Consider the following 20,559-nt stretch of genomic DNA (forward strand, 5'->3'; position numbering starts at 1 on the left):
CTCAATTTACTATATGCTTACTAGTAAAGTTTTTAATCACTCTATACAAATTTTTTATATAAAAACAAATACTACTGATGTAGCACAGCCCCTAGGTAGTTATTAAGCACTCGAAACAGAAGGGACGAAAGAAAGGGCAGAAATTAGAGAGTTTTAGGAAAAGGTTTACTCAATATTGAAATATGAATTTTAAAGAACTACATGGGGATATTTATAGCAAACTAGAAATCTGGAAATCCTAGAGATAATAGGATAAAAATCCCTTGCTAAAACATAAATTCTAACATTGAAATCGGCAAATCTGGAAAAGTAGAGATGCTAATAGAATTTGGAAAACTAGTGAACCTCTGAAACTAACAAATAAATTAAGAAACTAATCAATGATTCCTGCATCCTACGCATTCTGCATCAACTACTTTGTTGATGTAAAGTTGATATTTGGTCAAGTGTGCAGTAGGCTCTTATTCCACAAATTGCAGACATGCACGAAACTTTATAGACAATTACAAATTTGAAGAGAAAGATTTCTACTTGCAACATTTTCTGTATAAATGAAATAACCAACTAAATTACATCCTGAGTAGAAGAACAAATGGATTTCAAAGGTATAGTAAAGCTAGTTTTATCTCATATTGGAACAAATGAAAGTTAATTTCACATTGCCTTTTCTAGTATCTTATCAAAACTGTAAGTGATAATTTCAGTCCTGTGTGGTGGTTAAGAGTCAGAAAAGCTGCAGGGCCACAAAGAGTGTTAATTCCCTTCTTACCAAAAGTTACTTGGTGATGGTATCCTGCTTAACCCCTTCTCCTTGCGGACATATGAACGAGAGAATCGTCTAGACTTGTTTAACTTCATTCTCATAGCAGGAACCTTGCGAGCAACTGCTTGCCATATCATCTGGACAGCATCACCCTCCTTTGATGGGTACTGAAACTCATAGAATTTTTGAACCTCCTGCAACCTCCTCCACATTTGCGTCCACTCATCCATCCCAATGCTCCTGGTGAGGTTTACGAGAAAGTTCTTTTTAAGGGCATCCCTTGTTCGAATGAAGATGCAGAACTCAGAGTAGTCAAGCACATCCTCGTATGGGAGTTCAATATCATCACTGATGATGACAGGGACACAGTGGCTAGCAATAGCATCAAAAAGACGATTTGATGACGGAGTGTCACCGGCTATGTTGAGGCAGAATTTTGAGGTGTGCATTCCCTGTGAAGCCTTCTTGACTCCATCTTTTTGAACACTCCCAAATGTAAAATGTACATCTTTTTCATCTTGTAGAAGATAGAATAACTCTTGCCGAACAAAGCCACCCTAAACATGTAGAACCAGAAAGTCAAGACCATGAGTAGGTAATGAACAAGCAACCTAGACCAAAACAGAAAATGAAGGACAAAGAGAAACAGAAGGCAAAAATTTCACAACATAAACAAGCTGAACTAAAAATAGTAAAGGTGGATCATGTCCAATTAGTCAACACTCAGAAGAAAGAACACGTCAGATTGGAAAATTATTTTCTTGGTAATACTTTACCATATAGCCTACAATTGTACATCCACATATTCTATGTAGATAGAACCTAGAAATATCTACAGAGAACACCCAACACAACAACATGAAACAAACAGAAAAGGAAGAAAAACAGCAAACTTAAAAAAATTATGGGACCACCCAGGAAGCTTGTCACATATAGTTGACACTGGAGATGCCAAACAACAAGGCAAACACATGATCTGAAAATACTTGTCATCTTCTAAATAACAAACGCTTGAACTTAATATGTGACTCTGTAATGAAGCATAGAGAATAACTGCAGCATGATGCTTTCTAATAAACATGAATCCAAGAGGGATGCTTCCTCTTTAGAACTCTGAAGGAATTGTAGAATATATCTACTATCAAGCCGTCACAATGAGAGATGCTCAGAGGGCATAATACAATGGCTGAGAAGCTGGAAGGAGTTTAATGGTGTCAAGATGCAGATCAAATAACCTTGAAGAGGCCATGTACTCATAATAATAAAAAATTCCAAAACAAAATGTTGAATTAGAATTGTGCACTGAAATTAACAATTATCAGCAAATCTTTACCATGTAGTTTTTCATTTTTTCAGAAGGTAATGGAACTCATACTAAGAGAAAGGGTACTAAGTGCTAAAGTGAACAGTAAGCGACTAGAAGGATAAAAACAAGAAGGCAAAGATAATCTAACAATTAACTGACACAAGGGCTGAGTTCCATATATATTTCTCCCATTACATTAATTATTCTTCGGAGGTGATGCAGAAAATAGATGTCTGTGCATCTCTAAAATAGAAAAGTTTCATATAATTTTAAATAAAGAAGACCATAAAGAACTCTGCCTTTCATGATTCACCTTCTGGAAATATGATGAAGAAATTATGAACTTCAAAAATCAAGCACATTTTCATGTGCCGACTAAAGGCAAACATACTCGACAGAAGTTTCATCCATTTTACAGAGAATCATCCCAAGAAAGGAAGCTTTAAAAGAATCTACAGCTTCGAAAAATGAACAAATGGAGGAAAAAAAAAACTAATAGACAAATAAGGATGAAAACGTTCAACATTTTATGTTGCATTCTGCATATTGCATCTTTTTTCCCACACTATAAGAACAAGTTAACACGTAACCCTCAAATGTTGAATCATTTCCTCTATGTATGCCATTTCTAGTGCCCCAAGTTCACAGTCAAATACGACATGTACACTCAAATCTATACAACTACGATTGCTCTCTTGGCCTCTGTACCGCATGCGGATTAGAACTAGATAATAATCACATTGCATTGCAGTGAAAAACACATATGTAATACTTACAAGCTCGTTATACTATATGTCATGCATCATTTATTGAAGCTGCATATTTCTTTAACTTTATTTAGAATTCTTAGGTAAATTTAGTTAACATAGTTTGATGTCACTAATAGGAAATTCCCTGGAGAGTATCTAGATTCTACCTTGAGTTGGTCAAATATGGCAGCAAGCATTAACACAATTGTGAAGCACAGACTAGAAAATAAAGAAGAAGAAACATTAGCCTTTCTATTAGCACACAAGTCTGAGCTTAAATTTTGTCCAGTGAATGCTAAAATCAAGACCCAGCAAAATTAAACAAATTTTTTTCATCAAAGGTTAGCAGAAACAACCAAACTCAGTAAATAAAGGAGAGAGTACTTACATCTTTTCGATATATTGCACCTTGGAAGTACAGCAAAGTTGGACGACTATTGAAAGTAGATGAGTCATTCACATAGGATTTGATTACATGCTTGTAGGGGGCAATGATGTCTTTCTCTACATTTGCTATGTTTGGAGGATACCTCCCAAAGTCCGAAAGTATGAATGTTGCAGGCCAAAGCTTCATCCTTCCGTCTAGAAGGCTATTTGGATGGTGAGCCACAATTAAGTGGTCTCTTCCCCCTGACATCTTCCATTCCTGTTGAGCTGTCACGTACTTAACCAATTTATCTTGCAGCAACTTGTTATTGCTCTTCTTTTGGTGTGGATTTATCCTGGAGAACCGGTTATAGCTTAAGGAAGAAAAGAATGGTATAAAAATAATGTCAGCTTCACTAGAATTCCGCACTCTTATTGCAGTATGTACATTTGGGGGATTGGGAAGTTCTGAAGCAAGGATGTCCAATGTCAGCCAATATTCTATACTGTGTTGCAAATTCAACCCACCAGGATAAGCAGGTACTTTAGTTTGAAGATCTGGCCAAACACTACGTCCTTGGGGTTTCCAATCTAAAAGTCCAAAATGAAATTCAGAGGGTAAATCATACATGAATACCTTGAGAGCTACTTTTCCATTGGTGTTACATTTCACACCATTGTTAGCTTGGGATGCTTCTTTGTCTTGGGAAGAAATTGTTGGTTTTTCTTCTTCTTCTTTATCCACAAGGATTGATCGATTCCCAACTGAGGGTTCAACATCATTTTGACTCTCACTTCCAGAAATACCATTATCAATCATAGCAAGAAGCTTGGAATTGGGTAATAATTTATGGTCAATAAAGTGAGGACTGCCCGTTGAACGCAACACAAAGAACCAAGATAATATGAAGAGTGTTGATGTAAGTATAAATAAACAAAACAAAGATTTCCGCGTATTAACCGCGAGAGATGAGGCTTGCCTTTCAGCCATTGTAATTCCAATCCCGAAGTATCAACAACATGTTCTATGAATCATGATTATTAATGCCCAGCAGATTGAAAATCATGAAATCCAAAGAGAATTAAACTAAATGATCAATAAAACACATCAGAGAATAAGAAAATCTGTGATATTTAGCTGAAAGAATCCAACGCTGATCAGAATAGAGCCCACAGATCATTTGATACCACAACCACAACAACAGACATTGGTGACCAAGAGATTCTAGTATAATGCAGAAACTTTCAACACCTCAATTCCCAGGTGAGAAAAGAAACTCTAGATTGGGGTCTAATGCAAAAAACTAGATTGAAGATAGTGAACTAACCCATAAAAACAGATCTCATTATGCTCATACCACTATTTTCTCTCCCTGTCGCTACATTGACTATGATTTAAGCGCCAAAAAACCGAGAAATACACAGAATCAGCTCAAAAAGAGGTGGAAACGAGAAAAACAAAAAAACCCAGATGAATTCAAATCCAATGTGATCAAACCCACCAAGAGAAAGAACCCAAAACCCAACCTAAGCACCAGAAAGAATAGAAAAACAGAGAGAAATGCAATGTGGGTGTTTGATTTGTTGAAGAAGAATGTGGAGTGGATTCTTACCGTAGAGGAAAGGAAAGGAAAGGAAAGGCAACAACAAAACAGAAGTTGTTGGAGCAGTTGACGTTTTTTGTTGATTAGAGGACAAATTTTGTCACTGAGAAATTGAGTTTCGCTCTATTTTCTCAACTAAGCAATGGACTAGGAAGCGTTGGAATAGGGTCTATCTGTGGAAGCGGGCTCTTGAGCTCTCCTGTTTTCTTTCCTTGGTCATGAATAGTGACTTTTTGTTAGTTGTTGTTAATTAATTATATACGTGAAAACAATTAGTTTTGCTACTTAATTTTAACTCAATCATCATTATGCTAATTATGCTAACGTAGCAAACAACTATTTATCAGGCACGATATTATTTTGAGAAAGACTTCATGCAAGAGTGAATGTCATATTTTACCGACTAGTTATTATTCTAATGATATTTGTCGCACTAATATTAAAAGAAGTCTCAAGTTATAATCTCCTCTTTCATTAGTAAAAAATTAAAATAACTCCCGCTATTTATATACAATTTTGTAGAGCAATAAATTTCTACCTCTCACCGCAATAGCCAGAAGGAATAAGTATTTTAAGGGTTTCTAAAAATCTTTGAGAAAGTGTTATAAGTCATGTTTTGACACCTTCAACTTATGTGTGATAGAGCTAGAATTATGTTGGCCAACAAAATGAGGGCTACAAAGATGGCATCTACATATTGGAGATGCTCTAAGAATGACAATTTCATTTGTGCCAAGCCTTTAGGAGTTTTGGACTCAATGAAACAAGGAGTTGGTTTTTTTTCCCCTTGGTGAGTACAAGTTGCTTTTGAGTATGCTCTTTATTTGCTAATAGCATTCCTCTTTTTCTTTTTCTTTTTTGGTTATATTAGAGTTTGACACTGGGGTTCAAACTGGGTTGCCATGGGGGAGAAGGGGGAAGCCACTACCATTGTGATGGGAGTTTTTATGGAAAACGAATCAAAGGAAAGTACATAAATCGAGAATCACTATTTGAGCTAAAAATTAACCACGAAACAATTTCGTGTGGAGGTTAAAACATTGTAGCTAGCTAGTTGTATATTTTGCATCACAAGTAATAAATTTAATCAAACCGAAGCTCTAACATTAATTCATTCTACTAAGAACACATTATGATCTCAACTCAACTTGTTTAGTTAATATATTAACCATGACGAGATTTAAGTAAGGAACTCAACTCATCATTTTACTTTTAATTTAATTTAGTTATAATGGAATTTTGAAGTAACACATTAGGTGGATTGTAGGAATGAAATTTGGACATCTCAAAATTTCTTCTGAAAGTGTCATATCAGCCGGTAAATATCATTTTAAAGTTGTCAAATAAAATACTTTGGCCATATGAGATTTCTAAATCTCATGTGACCCCGAATCTCATCTCCAAATCCCTCGTCGATTAATTCTTTAATCCACAATCAACAACTACGCATTAGTCATTACTTAAAAAAATAAAAATTATATAACACCCACGCATTGGGTGGATCTCCTAGAGAATGGTGTCCATTTTGAGTGGAACTATGCACATTGAAGCTTAATTGGGATTTACAAATGAAAAAGAAATAATTATAGTTGGGTTTGGTAACCAGATAGGTGGAGGCACGACTTGGTCTTTGAAAAGACCATCTTGTGTAAATTTGACCTTGTTATGTTGCAATTGTCTTTGTACCTATTTTACCAAATACTCCCATATAAAAATGGAATTCTTCTTCTTCTTTTTTTTTTCTTTTTTTTGTTATTTTTATTTCGTCTAGGAAGACTTTCCCATGTGATAATGTTGTCTCTCACCTTTCATGCCACAATTACATCATGCAAGGCACTCAGAATGAAATTCTGTTGACCGAAATAATTAATATTGATACTTTAGGTTTGCATAGTCGTCTACTTTAGTTTTGCCTTTCTAAATTTATTGATTTTAGCTGTCTTTGTAGCACAAAATGGTTCCAAAATAGGCACGACATGACTACGAACCAATAGGAATAAAAAGTATTTGTTTACTAATTAATAATGATAAGAAGTCACTAAAGGGCATGTTTGGAAGTGCATTCAGAAGAGTCAAAATTGTGTTTTGACAACCAAAAGAGCTTCTGACAGCCTTTGACAAAAAAATTTAGAAGTGTTTCTAGGTCATAAAAGCTTTTTCTGGAGAAACATCTGGTATGTGCTTCTTTATGAAGCATTCTAAGTGCTTTTCCAAAAAGCATTTGAATTTCTTATGAAAATTTCAAGAGTTTAGAATCATTTCATCTCTTATCACATTCAGGCTTTCCTAGAGATTTTTTATATTTTATTTTAGAAACATAATGAAGTTGAATTTTTATAATATTCAGTCTAAATCTTTTTTAAAAAAAAATTTAATACAAATGATATTGCTGGAGAGGAGAATCAAACTTAGGACCTCAGGTGTAAAGGTAATTGGTCTTAGAGCATCTCCAAGGAAAGGGGCAAAAGAGTAGGCAAACATCGTTTGCCTTGACACATTGGCATTTTCATACTCCAAGGGAAGGGGCAAAAGAGTAAGCAAACATCGTTTGCCTTGACACATCGGCATTTTCATACTCCAAGGGAAAAGGTAAATGAGTAAACAAAACCTAACTTGAAAATGTAAAAAACATGCATTTTTTTCCTTTTTAAATAATAAATACATTATACATTTTTCACGTGTTTTCATATTTTTCATTCTTTTCCATGATATTGCATTAATTGAATTGAAGAGTCTATTGGAGCAAAAATTATTCGAGTATAAAATAAACCTTTTCAAATTGCCACATAAGTCAACAAACTTTAATTTGAAGAGTTTAATTTACTATATCATGCTTGAATCTTAATTTAAGAGGTCATTTAAAATGTTCACTAGAGATGCGTTTAGCCTAGGATTGACTGTCATCAAATGCAATAAATCTACCAGTATTCTAATATAGAAGGAAAGAGATACTCGTAGTACCCTTCAAATTGAGGGGGCTATTGTTTGTGCAAATAATCTCACGGGAGAATATTCGCTTCTAGATCCTTCAACCTTCGATCTTCTTTCTCTCTCTTCCTCGATTCCTGTACAACAGATTGGAGTAAATAGACCACACCCGGGGGGTGTTGGCCAAAGGCCCTCCGATGCCTAAGTTAGTTCGAGTGTTTGTAGGAAAACAATAGCTAAGCAAAGGGTACGGAGTAGTGTTTATGTAGGGTGTGAACCGGGCGGCCGGAGTCGTGTGTGGTGGCCGGAGCCGTGTGGAGAAAATATGGAGAGTGGAGAGGGAGAAAGAGAGAGCTTCGGGTATTTTTCTCGGGTATTAGGAGTAGGTTTAGATGTACCTTGAATGATGAATGAAGTCATCTATTTATAGGAGCCTCGGGGCTAGGGTTTCGTAGAGAATATGCTGAGTTTATTCTCTACCCAAATTGTAAATGGGATCAGTCGGACTTGAGATAATATTTAATTAAATGATATTATCTCTTTTTATGGAGATAATATATGAGATAATGACATTATCTTCTCTTTATTAGGATAATATCTTAATTAATGATATTATCTTATTAAATAAAGATAATATCATGTTAATTAAGATATTTATCCCAATTAATTAATTGGCCAGATAAACTGGTTCAATTAATTAATTAAAAGAGATAATCTTCTTTTCCACGTGGCGAGCTGTGATTGGAGACGAAAATATCTTCTTCCACAAATGCCCTCAGCTTCTGCATGGCGCTTGTGTGGCATGTAGGAGATGAAATTATTTTTTCGGGCTCTCCAACTGTGTCTGGGCTTTTTTGTAGATAGGATTACTAATTGGCGTAGGCTTCTGACTGTTCTTGGAGTTGGATTCCCAATAGGAATGAGCTTGCGATTCCTTCTTGACCTGAGTTGTCCAACTTATACAAATACAGGGCTTCTCTTCACTCTTTCTTACATTGCAAACTTAACTTCTCTACTTTCTAGCTTGAGAAAGATCTTGGAGAATTTTGTACTGCTTGTCGAAGAGAGGAGTTGTCGTGCATCCCAAAGTAAGTCGAGCACGTAAATTTTTCTTCGTCTTCTCTTTTTCAAGGCGAGGACCAGTTGGGTAGGACTAGGCTGGTTGTCGTCGTGGACCAAAGGCGATTGGTGCGGCGGTGACCGGCGGCTCGGCGGCGATCGGGAGAAAGTTGGTGGACTGCCCCCTGCTAAGGATGTCGATAGATGGAAGCAGGATGGTTCGAGCCTTGATGATCTGCCTGCTGGACATGAGGAGTGTTTTGCTAAACTCCTAAAGAGAGAAGGCTAATGTCAAGTCTTCGAGAGCTCAAGCCTGATGAGTTTGGAGATTGTGATATGCTCCGTAAATTAGTCTGTGCGCGATCTAGCTCACTTGTTGAGAGGCAAAGAGATGCGGATGCTCCTTTTTGAAATTCGAGTCGTTTGTACTAGTCGAAGATTGGAAGTCGATCTGGGCAGTCTGCTCATCCATCTAACCATCATGTTTCAACTGTTGAGTCACGAGCAATCAAGCGTGGAGTTGATTCGACGTCGCAAATTCCTTTGGAAGTGAGGTTGGCGGAGGCTAGGAAAGCAAGAGAGTCATCTGCCCGAACGAAAGGTCCTTCTGCAACTTCAGCGGCTGATCCAAAGGTTGAAAAATCTAGCCACAGTGTAGGGGATGCAGGCGTGTCGATCCGCTAAAGACGCAATTTCTATCAAGTCCATCCTCTTGTGCTGAAATGGTTGACCAAATCCGTCAGGCTGGCGATCTTGGTGCTTTCTCAAGTCTTTCTTTGGAAAAACAAAGGAAGCAACATTTCTTCTCCTTCAAAAAGGAGGTGGGGGCGACGTTGAGGATCAGGCAGGTGGAGTCGTTGAGAGTGTGGTGATCGACAGACGTTGAAGTGGCTGCAGATCGGGATCTCTGCTGGCGTCTCGGAATAGATGAAGACTTCTTTATCTCTTTTTAGCTTTTGTAGTCTGCTTTCTCATTTAGAGTAATTGGTCTTGCCTGATCGTCTTCTTTTTGTTGAACTTTGGCCAGTTGGTCACTTTACTAAGGAAATTTCAGTTATTTTTTCAACTTCAATTTGCATAGTGTCTTGTGAACTGCTTGAGTGCTTCTGGGTTGAGGCATGTTTTGCCTACGTCCGGAGACGTGTCAATGAGGGTGGCCCGTTTGGCCTATGTCCGGAGACGTGTCGATGAGAGTGACCTTTGGCCTACGTCCGAGACGTGTCGATGAAAGTGACCCGTTTGGCCTACGTCCGAAGACGTGTCGATGTGTGTGACCCGTTGGGTCTACGTCCGAGACATGTCGATGATAGTGGCTCGTTTGGCCTACGTCCGGGGACGTGTCAATGATAGTGGCCCGTTTGGCCTACGTCCGGAGACGTGTCGATGTGTGACCCGTTTGGCCTACGTCCGGAGACGTGTCGATGCGATAGTGGCCCGTTTGACCTACGTCCGGGGACGTGTCGATGTGTATGACCCGTTTGGCCTACGTCCCGGGCGTGTCGATGCGAGTGTGGCCCGTTTGGCCTACGTCCGGAGACGTGTCAATGAGAGTGAACCGTTTGGCCTACGTCCGAAGACGTGTCGATGCGATAGTGGCCCGTTTGGCCTACGTCCGGGGACGTGTCGATGTGTATGACCCGTTTGGCCTACGTCCGAAGACGTGTCGATGTGTGTGTGGCCCGTTTGGCCTACGTCCGCACGTGTCGATGATGGTGACCCGTTTGGCCTACGTCCGAAGACGTGTCGATGTGTATGACCCGTTTGGCCTACGTCCGGAGACGTGTCGATGTGTGTGGCTCGTTTGGCCTACGTCCGGAGACGTGTCGATGATGGTGACCCGTTTGGCCTACGTCCGAAGACGTGTCGATGAGTCCATGAGTAACATCAAAAGTAACTTGTCTTCAATGAAGGTGAGGAAGGCTTGGTCGCCTGCTTAGAGCCGAGCTGATAGGTGAAGAGCTTCATGGATAGTACCCTTGGAGGTGATGGGTATTTCATTGTCTTAGAACTTCCTTCCATTGAAAGATGATGAAAGGTTCGTCTTCCACAACTTGGTAGCTAGTGACGGCTTAAGAGACGGAAGTCGCCTGCTTGATCTTTCTCTTTTGCCCCCGAGTCGATTCGGGCTTTTGGAGTCAGCTAGGATCGTGTTGATCCATATGACCTTTTTCGTTGAGGTTCATCGTTAGCTGTGTCACAATCCTTGATTTGCTGGATAGCCCTCCTTGCGATGAATTCTGTGCAATGGCCGTCTCTGACTAGATCTTCAAGGTGCCTTTTCCAAGGCGAAACAGTCGTTTGTGTAATGACCATGCCCTTCATGGAATGTGCAGTATCTACTGGTATCCTTCTTGGTTGGGTTTCCCTTTAAAGGCGATGGTTTCTTCAACCAAGGCATGTCTTTTACTTGGGCCAAGATCTGGTGTATCGGGATAGTGAACTTGGTGTAGCTCTCATTCTTTGAAGCACCTCCACGAGGCCGTGATCTACGCTTGCCGTTCTCTTGGCTTGCCTGCTCAGCTACTTGATCAGCCTTCTTCGTGGCGATCCGGTCGTCGTCCCATAATGCGTAGCGCTCTGCTATAGCGAAGACTTCTACCAGTGTTTGGCGAGGATAGATGGTCAGCTCGCGATACAGCTCACATTCTTGGCAACCCTCTCTTGAAGGCAGATGACGCAATTTGGTCATCACATCCTACAATGTTTGCCCTCTCCGCTTTGAACCTCTTGATGTAGTCTCGCAGGGATTCATTGAACTTCTTGTGCAGGTTGAACAGATGATCTGGGTTCTTCTTGATCGTCCGATAAGAAGTGTATTCTTTAGTGAAGACATAGGCAAGCTCCTTGAAACTATTGATCGACCCAGATGGCAGGGTGTGGAACCAGTCTGAGCTGTTCCTCGCAAGGTCATTGTGAACGCCTTGCACATCAGTGCATCGTCGGCCTTGTGGAGGATCATAACACTTTTGAAGTGTTTTAGGTGGCTCTCGGGATCGAAATCTCCCTTGAAATGCGTAAACGAAGGCATTGAGAATCGCCGGAGGAGTAGCTGCTCGATTTCAGGGGTGAAAGGAGTAGAGATCGCCTGGTCCATCTCCTTACGTAGTGCATCCTTGAGGTTCCCGCTAGTCTTTAAGTCTCGAAGTCGGTCATTCACAAGCTTCTCAACGTCTTCCGCGCGCATTGCTGGTCGATCACGTTGGTGACTTTTGCGATTCGGGCGACGCTGATTGACCTCCTCGTTGGTCCGCGCGGGTTGGTCCTCTCGTCCGCGCTGCCTAGGAGGCGTGTTGGTGGATGCGCTTGCGAGGGATTTTCTGCAGCTTGACGGCGAGCAGTGGAGTGCCTCTCTTCACGATCCTCATTACGATGGTTACCGGGTTGACCTCCCTGGGGCTTAGCCTTTCGTGAATATTTCTCTGCGAGTGGGCAGCGGAGCGCCTATCTTCACGATCCTCATTGCGGTGATTGTCAGTTTGATCTCCTTGGGAGCCTAGCCTTTGAAGCACATTTCCCTGCGGGCCCAGGCGAGCACGGACGTCAAGTCGTGGGCCTAGCCTTTCTCGCACGTTGCTTTGCGTGTGGCTTGCAAATGCTTGCGACATGTCGGCAAGCTGATCACGTGGTTGTGCATCGCCTTGTCTGCTCACTCCTGCTCGACCCGCTTGGTGCCCGTTGAGCTGCCCACCGATGCGTTCGTCTATTCTTCTTTCTTCGCCTGGTTGTCCAAGGCCAAGATTTTGAGCCATGCTTATTTGATTAATGAGCTGCCTCATAAGAGCATTTTGGTCATCCATTCTCTGAGCTAGCTGGTCGACTCTCAGGTTGAGATCTGCTTGACTTTGTGGATCGGGAGGAGAGAAGCGTGTGGAGCCCAATTGCACACGGCCTAGGGTTTCATTAGACGTGTACCCGAGAGTGTCGTTGGCGTGAGCGTGGAGGCAGTGGAGGGAACGCTTGAAGTTGCTCCAAGGCGGGCCTAAATCGGTGGTGGTAACGAGCCCACCTTGATGGGAGGGTCCACCATGTTCGGCGGCAGTGCCACGGAGGTTGCTAGATCCGGTTGCGGGTCCGGTAGGTGGCACGGTGGCGAGAGGTGGTGGTGCCACCATGTCGATCGCGGGATCGTGGGTGGAATGGCTTTGGGCCATCTCGGATCGAGCCGCGGCGGTTTTGCTCCTAGTGCGTTTGCTTCCAACCATGGTTGTTTGGAAGGCTTCGGTAGATTGGAAAATAGGAGGAACGGATTCCTTGAGCACGCGTTGAGTATAACTCGTGCTCTCAATGAAAGCACCAAATGTTTGTGCAAATAATCTCACGGGAGAATATTCGCTTCTAGATCCTTCAACCTTCGATCTTCTTTCTCTCTCTTCCTCGATTCCTGTACAACAGATTGGAGTAAATAGACCACACCCGGGGGGTGTTGGCCAAAGGCCCTCCGATGCCTAAGTTAGTTCGAGTGTTTGTAGGAAAACAATAGCTAAGCAAAGGGTACGGAGTAGTGTTTATGTAGGGTGTGAACCGGGCGGCCGGAGTCGTGTGTGGTGGCGGAGCCGTGTGGAGAAAATATGGAGAGTGGAGAGGGAGAAAGAGAGAGCTTCGGGTATTTTTCTCGGGTATTAGGAGTAGGTTTAGATGTACCTTGAATGATGAATGAAGTCATCTATTTATAGGAGCCTCGGGGCTAGGGTTTCGTAGAGAATATCTTTGAGTTTATTCTCTACCCAAATTCGTAGGGATCGAGTCGGACTGAGATAATATTTAATTAAATGATATTATCTCTTTTTATGGAGATAATATATGAGATAATGACATTATCTTCTCTTTATTAGGATAATATCTTAATTAATGATATTATCTTATTAAATAAAGATAATATCATGTTAATTAAGATATTTATCCCAATTAATTAATTGGCCAGATAAACTGGTTCAATTAATTAATTAAAAGAGATAATCTTCTTTTCCACGTGGCGAGCTGTGATTGGAGACGAAAATATCTTCTTCCACAGCTATGTTAAAAGGTTCAATCCAAATGTCCAATAACAACTCTCCAATTAATTGGATGACTATTAAGAATGCTCATTATATAACCTCTATGCAATAAATCTACCAATATTCTTATATACAAGGAAAGAGATACTCATAGTACCCTTCAAAATGAGGGGTCTATGTTGAAAGATTCAATACGAACGTCCAATAACAACTCTCTAATTACTCTGATGGCTATTAAGAACACTCATTATATAACTTCTATGCAAACTTCATAGGGGGCAACGTTTAAAATTCTTCCATGAGCTTAAGTATTTCAGAACGTAAGGGCACCTCCTCTCCAAAGGGCAAGGGCAAGGCAAAGGTAAGGCAAGGTTTATCACTATTCACATGAATACGCAATCATTGCCTTTTTGTTTCCACCCCAAAGGGCAAAGGCAAAGACAATTACTATTCATTTTAATTTATTTTCTATTTTTTTATACTTAAACCATTAATTTGGCTGCGGAAAATGAAGAATATGACTATCTATTTATATATATATATAATTCTGAAATTTTTGGTATTTTTTTCAATTTTTTATTTGTTTTTTCGTTGTTGACATCATCTATGACATCAGCAAACCCAAGCAAAATTTGCCCTTGGCCTGCCCAGGCTTGTGGACCCCATCAACTACCCGGTCTTGACGTTGCGCGCTAGAGCCAAATGCTGGGCCCAGGCAAAAGAGGAGCGCTGGAAGTGCTCTAAGTAGAGGATGTGGTATGCCGGAGCACTCCCTGCCCCCACATACCCATTCAAGTTTATGTCCCAGTTTTTGTAGTTTAAATGAATGGCTGTATATTTTATTATATAATATGGGATGCGTTATTGCATTTTCAATGTCCTATATTATGATTTGTTTATCATTTTAATGACAAATCATTTAACACAAAAAGTTATTGGAGCTCCATACATCCGTCAGGGTTCCCATTTATCCAGCGACGCGGGGATAGTGATGGCAAACCGGACCCGACCGGCCTGTTGCCATTTCCCCTATATTATCCACTACCACAAAAATAAAAAGGTTTTGTTCCAATCCCACCCCATAAGAAACAAGACCTTTAACCAAAGACGGCATCACATAACCACTTGACATTTAAAGAACCTTCGAAGTAGTTATTGCATTGCTATCTAATAAACAAGTACACTTGCTCCAATGTAGGGAAGGGAAGGAAGTCATTTGCTCAACGATCCAAAAAGACATCTGATTGTAATGATGATAAAAAGACCATATGAAAGGATCAGAACTGGAACTGCATCTCAGGAGCATATCCAAGTGCTTCAAGATGAGCAGCCATGGCCTTGTTCATAGGTGGTGGACCACACCTCAGAATCTGGAGATTCCAGGAGCAAAGTCAGCGTTTGCTTATCAAACAAAATACAAGTCTACCATTCATATCTAAGCGGCAAGATTAAGAGAAAACATGTTTGAAAGGGTTTAAAGGCCATGTCGCAAAAATAAATAATTAGTCACTTACCTGAATATCATGCGCTGGGGCAGGCAACTGGGCTTGAATCATTTCCTTTGAGACAAAACCAACACCACCATCCCATACTTCAGGAGGCTGAGGAGTAACATTTTGCGGAGGTAGTTCATTAGGAGGAAAAGAGATAATGGTCATCAGTCATGAGACATAATTCTTCAAACTTACAAAGTTAACAAAAACACCATAAGGGAAAGACAAATAATTTGGAAATATAAAGCAGAGAAGTCGATTCACCTGATTCAAGACATAGTAAATTTTGAAGCGGTCAGGGTAGTTACTAGTAAGGCCATCCAATTCTTCCTGCAAATAAAGAGAGGGGATTTGATCCAAATGCATCGAATGCAAATTTATAGGCTTAAATATTGCAATCTCCTACTACCCAGTACAGTGTAATCCAGTCAGAAACAAGGAGCATCTTTCTACGTATGTTCTGAACACCACAAAAGTAGATCCAGAATGCTACTCCAAAAGCAGATATATACACCTCACTGTGCAAACAAAAAAGTTCTGAAAGGAGCTCCTCCATGAAGAAGACCATGTCCCCATGGAGGAAAAATCCTAAATACAAGGTTTTAGTAACATAGCATTGTGCAACTCAATAAAATAGAAAGGGAAAACTTTCTGAGAACATTCTCAAAGTAACTTCTCCATGACAAACACAAAGTCGCCATGGAGGAAAATTCCTAATCAAAATACAGTATGAAAGCTAGGATTCCTTGCTCTAAATTACTTAATCTACAATCTAGATAAAGCAAAAGAATCATAGATTCTAGATTAGTAAATATTTCCCATGACCTTTAACCACTTTCTTAAGACAGACAGCATACTCCTAATTTTGGAAATATTGTTTAGCTGAACACTCTCAAAATAACTAAATGAAAAATAAGAAGTTAACATGAAGAACTAACCAAAAGTTTTAGATTTTGATAAGACGTAGGTTTTGTATAATCAAGATCAGTAGATATTTCCCATGACCTTTCACTTCCCTAAATTTTGAATCCTATTTTGAATCCCTTAACCACCTACTTTAAACACTGATTCCAGTCTTGAATACATGGGCATAGAATTTCAGGCTTCTTAAGTTACTTCTTGGATTGTATACAGAATTATATAGCAGTTAATCGTTTTGGTCATCCCTGACCCATGACCCTGTTCAATATGACTCATGTCCTGTCTGGGGGGACTGCATGTCTACTTGCCCCATTACTATTCTTAATTTTCCCCTCAAGCCCTATCTTGACCTTGTAAACCAATTTAGCATTAAACCGAATACCCAGCATATTGTGCTTAAACTAGGAGGTTTATGTGATAGGCGATGCAATTAGGTGTGTTCTTCAAGTTTTATCTACACATGCAACATGGAAAGATCATCTTTGTAAGTGGGATTTGTATAGTCAGCTAAGAAATATCAAATTAAATTGCATTAGTAGGCCCAGCTTGCTAGTACTATATACAGAACCAAAATGTTGTTTCCTCAATGGAATCATGGCCAAAACTAGTCAACTATCAAAGGTATAAATTAACAAATAAATATGATGAGTAGACGATATAAAGATAAGTTGATAATGACACAAAAAGGAGAGCACGGTACCTTTAAAAGAATGTCCTCATATGTCACATTGGCATAGATCAAGTGCACCTTTGTTTTGTCTTTTGGATTTTCTAATATTGCCCTGGCAACCTAAAGTGGATGCAGAACGGGTGTAAAAATTCTACAACAATAGAGCAACCAAAAAACTTAGTGTAACTGTTCATAGTCACAAATACATACCTGGAACATTGGAGTGATTCCAGAGCCTCCAGCAAGCATCCCAAATGCTCTAACTTGGCCAGGTTGATACTTGAAACGACCCTGGTAACAGCAAAATTTCAGAGATCAACTTGGTGAAAAGAAATACTAGTATATATAGAGAATTTTATGAATTATGTTTCCCAAAGGCATTTGAAAATATACAAGATCAACTCATGAGTATAGTGTAAAGAGAAGTATCCATTACTGTGCACTGGTTACATAATATGGTCACTAACTATAATGTTTCTATTTCTTAATATAATGTAAAATAAGGAGCTGAATTTACTAACTTCCAAATTCCCAGCCATATTGTGTTTTTAAAATAAAAAAAAAGATAAATTAATTCTCGCATATTGTCGTAGATAGTATCACTTGGATAGGCTGCATTTTATTTCTTCAAATCTTAAATGATGTACTAAACTATATTTTGAGAAAACCATATGCATATCCAATATGTTTATTAATCTAAGGCTCCATTTGGATGGAGGAATTTGAAGAAGGATTTGGATTTGAGAATAAGGATAAATTTGATATAAAAACTAGAAAACATTAGATTGGATGTATTTGATATTACTAGATGTAGTACATTTGAAATGACTTCATGCAAGGAATTATTTGAAATCCATTTGTTTTCTTCATTTCCTTCTTGTCCAAATAATGGCATACATGCATTATAATGTTATCTAAATCCCTAGATTTGGAAGCAGTCCATCCTACAAGAGCAAGCTAACTGCCAACATTTTCTTTCCATCTAATAACATCAGATAATATAATGTGGTAAGGAACATATCTTCTCCAATTCAAGGACAAATTTTACAGAATCAGAAGCACTTGAAAGGATCAGAGTAACATATTTCAATCATGAGTAAGAGAGAGAGAAAGAGTGGGAGAGATTCCTTCTTTTTTTCCAGTTATAGGGAGATTCTAAATTACTGGGAAAATAAAGTGCATACCTTTGGTCCCTTGACAGCAAGATGATCTCCGACACGCATCTCTCGGAAATGATGCGACATTCTTCCTTGAGGATACATCTAATGCAAAGTAAGATCAACCACACGATACCTTTTTAAAATAATTACATAAATATTTTTGTCTGTTTTTGTGCTGCAATAAAGTTAAGGTGCTATGTGGATTCTATAACAAAATCTGTTATAGGTGAATACCTTTATAACCAGTTCAAAATATCCAACATCAGAATCCAATGTAGTTGGGGTATATGGTTTGATAACATCTTCGCCTTGGCTATCCTTGCCCCTATGCGACAAAGAAGCTCATGTAAATAACTACAATGATAAAGGGAAGATAAAAATTATGCAAAATTCCCCTTCTGAATCAGAATTTCTGACAGCCATTTGGTTAGTCAAACATCATTGATCAAATTATCAACAGCCAAAAGACTCAGAAAAGGATGTCCATATGATAAATAGTAAATAAATAAATAAACTAAATCAACTGTACCTGCAACTTATGTGTTGTCCAATTGGAAGACCTAAAACTGAAGTAGATGCTGGAAGTTCAAATCTGAACTTCGCCACATTGTGGCTCAGCTGTGTACGCTTGACAAGTTTGAAATCCTTGAAATTCTCAGCATCTAAAGAGCCTATAAGCATACACCATAACATGAGCCAGTTTGCACAATTGGGTAATTTTTGACATAAAAAGCACAACACAATTCCACCCAATTTGCACAACCTTACATGTTAATTGATACAAATTACAGAAATGAAACTTGCATAAAAACTGCAATTTGACTACTAAAAAGTGAAAATAGCAGAAACAAGGAGAAAAGAAGAAATGAAATTGAAATGGTTATTAATATTTACACGAATATGGATTTTTCACAGATTGCATATACTACTTAATGGTTAAATCTTCAACTCGTACAAAAGAGTTTAAAGGATAGAAATCTCTCAATACTTAGTTTCTAGGCCATGAAGAACGGGTTAAACAAGAAGAACAGGTCAGCGGTATAACAATAAGATATTTTCTGAAAAATCCAGAATAGGTAAAAGGGAAGTTCAAAGAAGCCAGAGACAAGCTTTGTGGATTTAGCATGGGTTCAAATTTGGCCTGACCTCAAGATTTCAAAAAATCTATAGACATCTTGCACAGTTCAAGCTTACCCAGAAACCTGGATCGATTCCTCTAATTCAATATTTACATCTGGCTCAATCACATTGCCTTTGCAAACAATTAAGTGATTAGAACATATCTCATTAGATAATTTCATCTCAGAACTGTGTTTGTACTCTTTTTCATGACAAAATCGCCATGATGATGATGGAAAGGAAAAACACCATAATGGAAAGTGGAAAAAAAATAATGGGAAAAAACTAAAAATTATTAATGATTATTGAGTGTACATATACAAATATGCATAGAGATCACAGTAGGATTAAAATGACCAACTTTCAAGATGTGCAAGAGTAGTACAGCAACAAACCATTGGAATATTACTGACCCAAAAAATTAAGCTACCAGATAATCTAAAAACTCAATCATACACATGAAATTAAAATGTCAATAGGAAGGATATACCCAACATATAATTAGAAAAGAAATTAAAAAGATTACAGAATAAAAGTAGCTCAAAGCTAGGATCTTTTTAAAGAAAATAAAATAGAATTGAGGATTACCATTTTAAAACACTTTAAACATATTTAAAAGTGTACAGTTATTCGATGTTTGATTCATATATGAAGAAAAGGATGAAGAAAGGAAAAATAAGAAACTGAATATTGCAATAGAAACCAATCATCCACTTCAAATTGATCCACATAAATCAATCATCAACTTCAAATTGCAACATGAATGTTATTACCCAATTGATCATTTATCACAACGAAAATGTACATCACAAAATACTCCAAAGTTTTCTACTCCTCCAGACAAAAAACACTGAAAAAACAGAAACAGCAAAGATGTTCATAACCCAACATCAAACACTTCAGTGAACAACCATAATTGTTACAGAAGTTGTATAAAACCATTACGGATTGAAAACCAACTAATCACAACCAAAAAAAAAAAAGCAACTGAGAGGTCAAACCTTTGGCCTTCTTGGAGGTGAAGAGATAAGCAACAGCCACAATGACAACAAAAGCTACAGTTGCACCCAGAAGGATCTGGGGATTTAGTGATTCAATGAAATCCATGGGTGTTCTTGTTTTTATCAAAAGCTATTTACTGAAAAACAAAAAATGCGATAATGGGTAGGAGGAGAACAAAACTAGGAGTGTGCTTGGTTATCTTGTTTATATAATAGGATTTGGAAATGGGTCTGGTTAGTTGGTCTGGTACACTCAACTCAACAGTAAAGAGTCTGGAGAGGTGGTAGGTGAAATCGGTGGGCTGATGACCAAAGAGTGGATCTGGTATACCAACCAATGCTGACTGACTGCCAGGCGACGCCCATAGAAAATAATAATACAAATTTATAAATAAACCCAATCCTAGACATGTATTTATAAAAAAA

At 38.8% G+C, this 20,559-nt stretch overlaps 2 protein-coding genes across 2 annotated transcripts; both read right to left on the reverse strand.

Annotated features, from left to right (window-relative positions):
* Nucleotides 1-524: 524 nt before the first annotated feature.
* Nucleotides 525-5,000, reverse strand: LOC103339051 (exostosin family protein). The gene is made up of 2 exons (XM_008242326.3): nucleotides 3,207-5,000; nucleotides 525-1,320 (listed from the first exon to the last, which is right to left on the reverse strand). The coding sequence occupies exons 1-2, from the start codon at nucleotides 4,173-4,175 to the stop codon at nucleotides 766-768; spliced, it is 1,524 nt and encodes a 507-aa protein (XP_008240548.2). The 5' UTR covers nucleotides 4,176-5,000; the 3' UTR covers nucleotides 525-765.
* A 9,865-nt stretch (nucleotides 5,001-14,865) lies between these two features.
* CBR (NADH:cytochrome B5 reductase 1) lies at nucleotides 14,866-20,546 on the reverse strand. Its single transcript, XM_008242327.2, has 9 exons — nucleotides 20,134-20,546; nucleotides 18,543-18,684; nucleotides 18,248-18,338; nucleotides 18,038-18,115; nucleotides 17,064-17,144; nucleotides 16,884-16,973; nucleotides 15,527-15,592; nucleotides 15,284-15,370; nucleotides 14,866-15,139 (listed from the first exon to the last, which is right to left on the reverse strand). Exons 1-9 carry the CDS (start codon nucleotides 20,237-20,239, stop codon nucleotides 15,047-15,049), a joined length of 834 nt encoding a protein of 277 aa, XP_008240549.2. The 5' UTR covers nucleotides 20,240-20,546; the 3' UTR covers nucleotides 14,866-15,046.
* Between the last annotated feature and the right edge of the window lie 13 nt (nucleotides 20,547-20,559).

This window comes from Prunus mume, linkage group LG8, assembly GCF_029339155.1.
Source record: "Prunus mume cultivar Tortuosa linkage group LG8, ASM2933915v1, whole genome shotgun sequence".
Taxonomy (NCBI): Eukaryota; Viridiplantae; Streptophyta; class Magnoliopsida; order Rosales; family Rosaceae; genus Prunus; species Prunus mume.

Bases quoted from the DNA above. Each gene is read 5' to 3' on its own strand.
- LOC103339051 (XM_008242326.3), bottom strand. From the start codon at position 4,175: ATGGCTGAAAGGCAAGCCTCATCTCTCGCGGTTAATACGCGGAAATCT. The intron at 1,321-3,206 runs GTAAGTACTCTC...CTACATGTTTAG, and splicing joins GTGCAATATATCGAAAAGAT to GGTGGCTTTGTTCGGCAAGA.
- CBR (XM_008242327.2), bottom strand. From the start codon at position 20,239: ATGGATTTCATTGAATCACTAAATCCCCAGATCCTTCTGGGTGCAACT. The intron at 18,339-18,542 runs GTACAGTTGATT...TTTGTCGCATAG, and splicing joins GGACAACACATAAGTTGCAG to GGGCAAGGATAGCCAAGGCG. The intron at 15,140-15,283 runs GTAAGTGACTAA...TGGAATCTCCAG, and splicing joins CCCCAGCGCATGATATTCAG to ATTCTGAGGTGTGGTCCACC.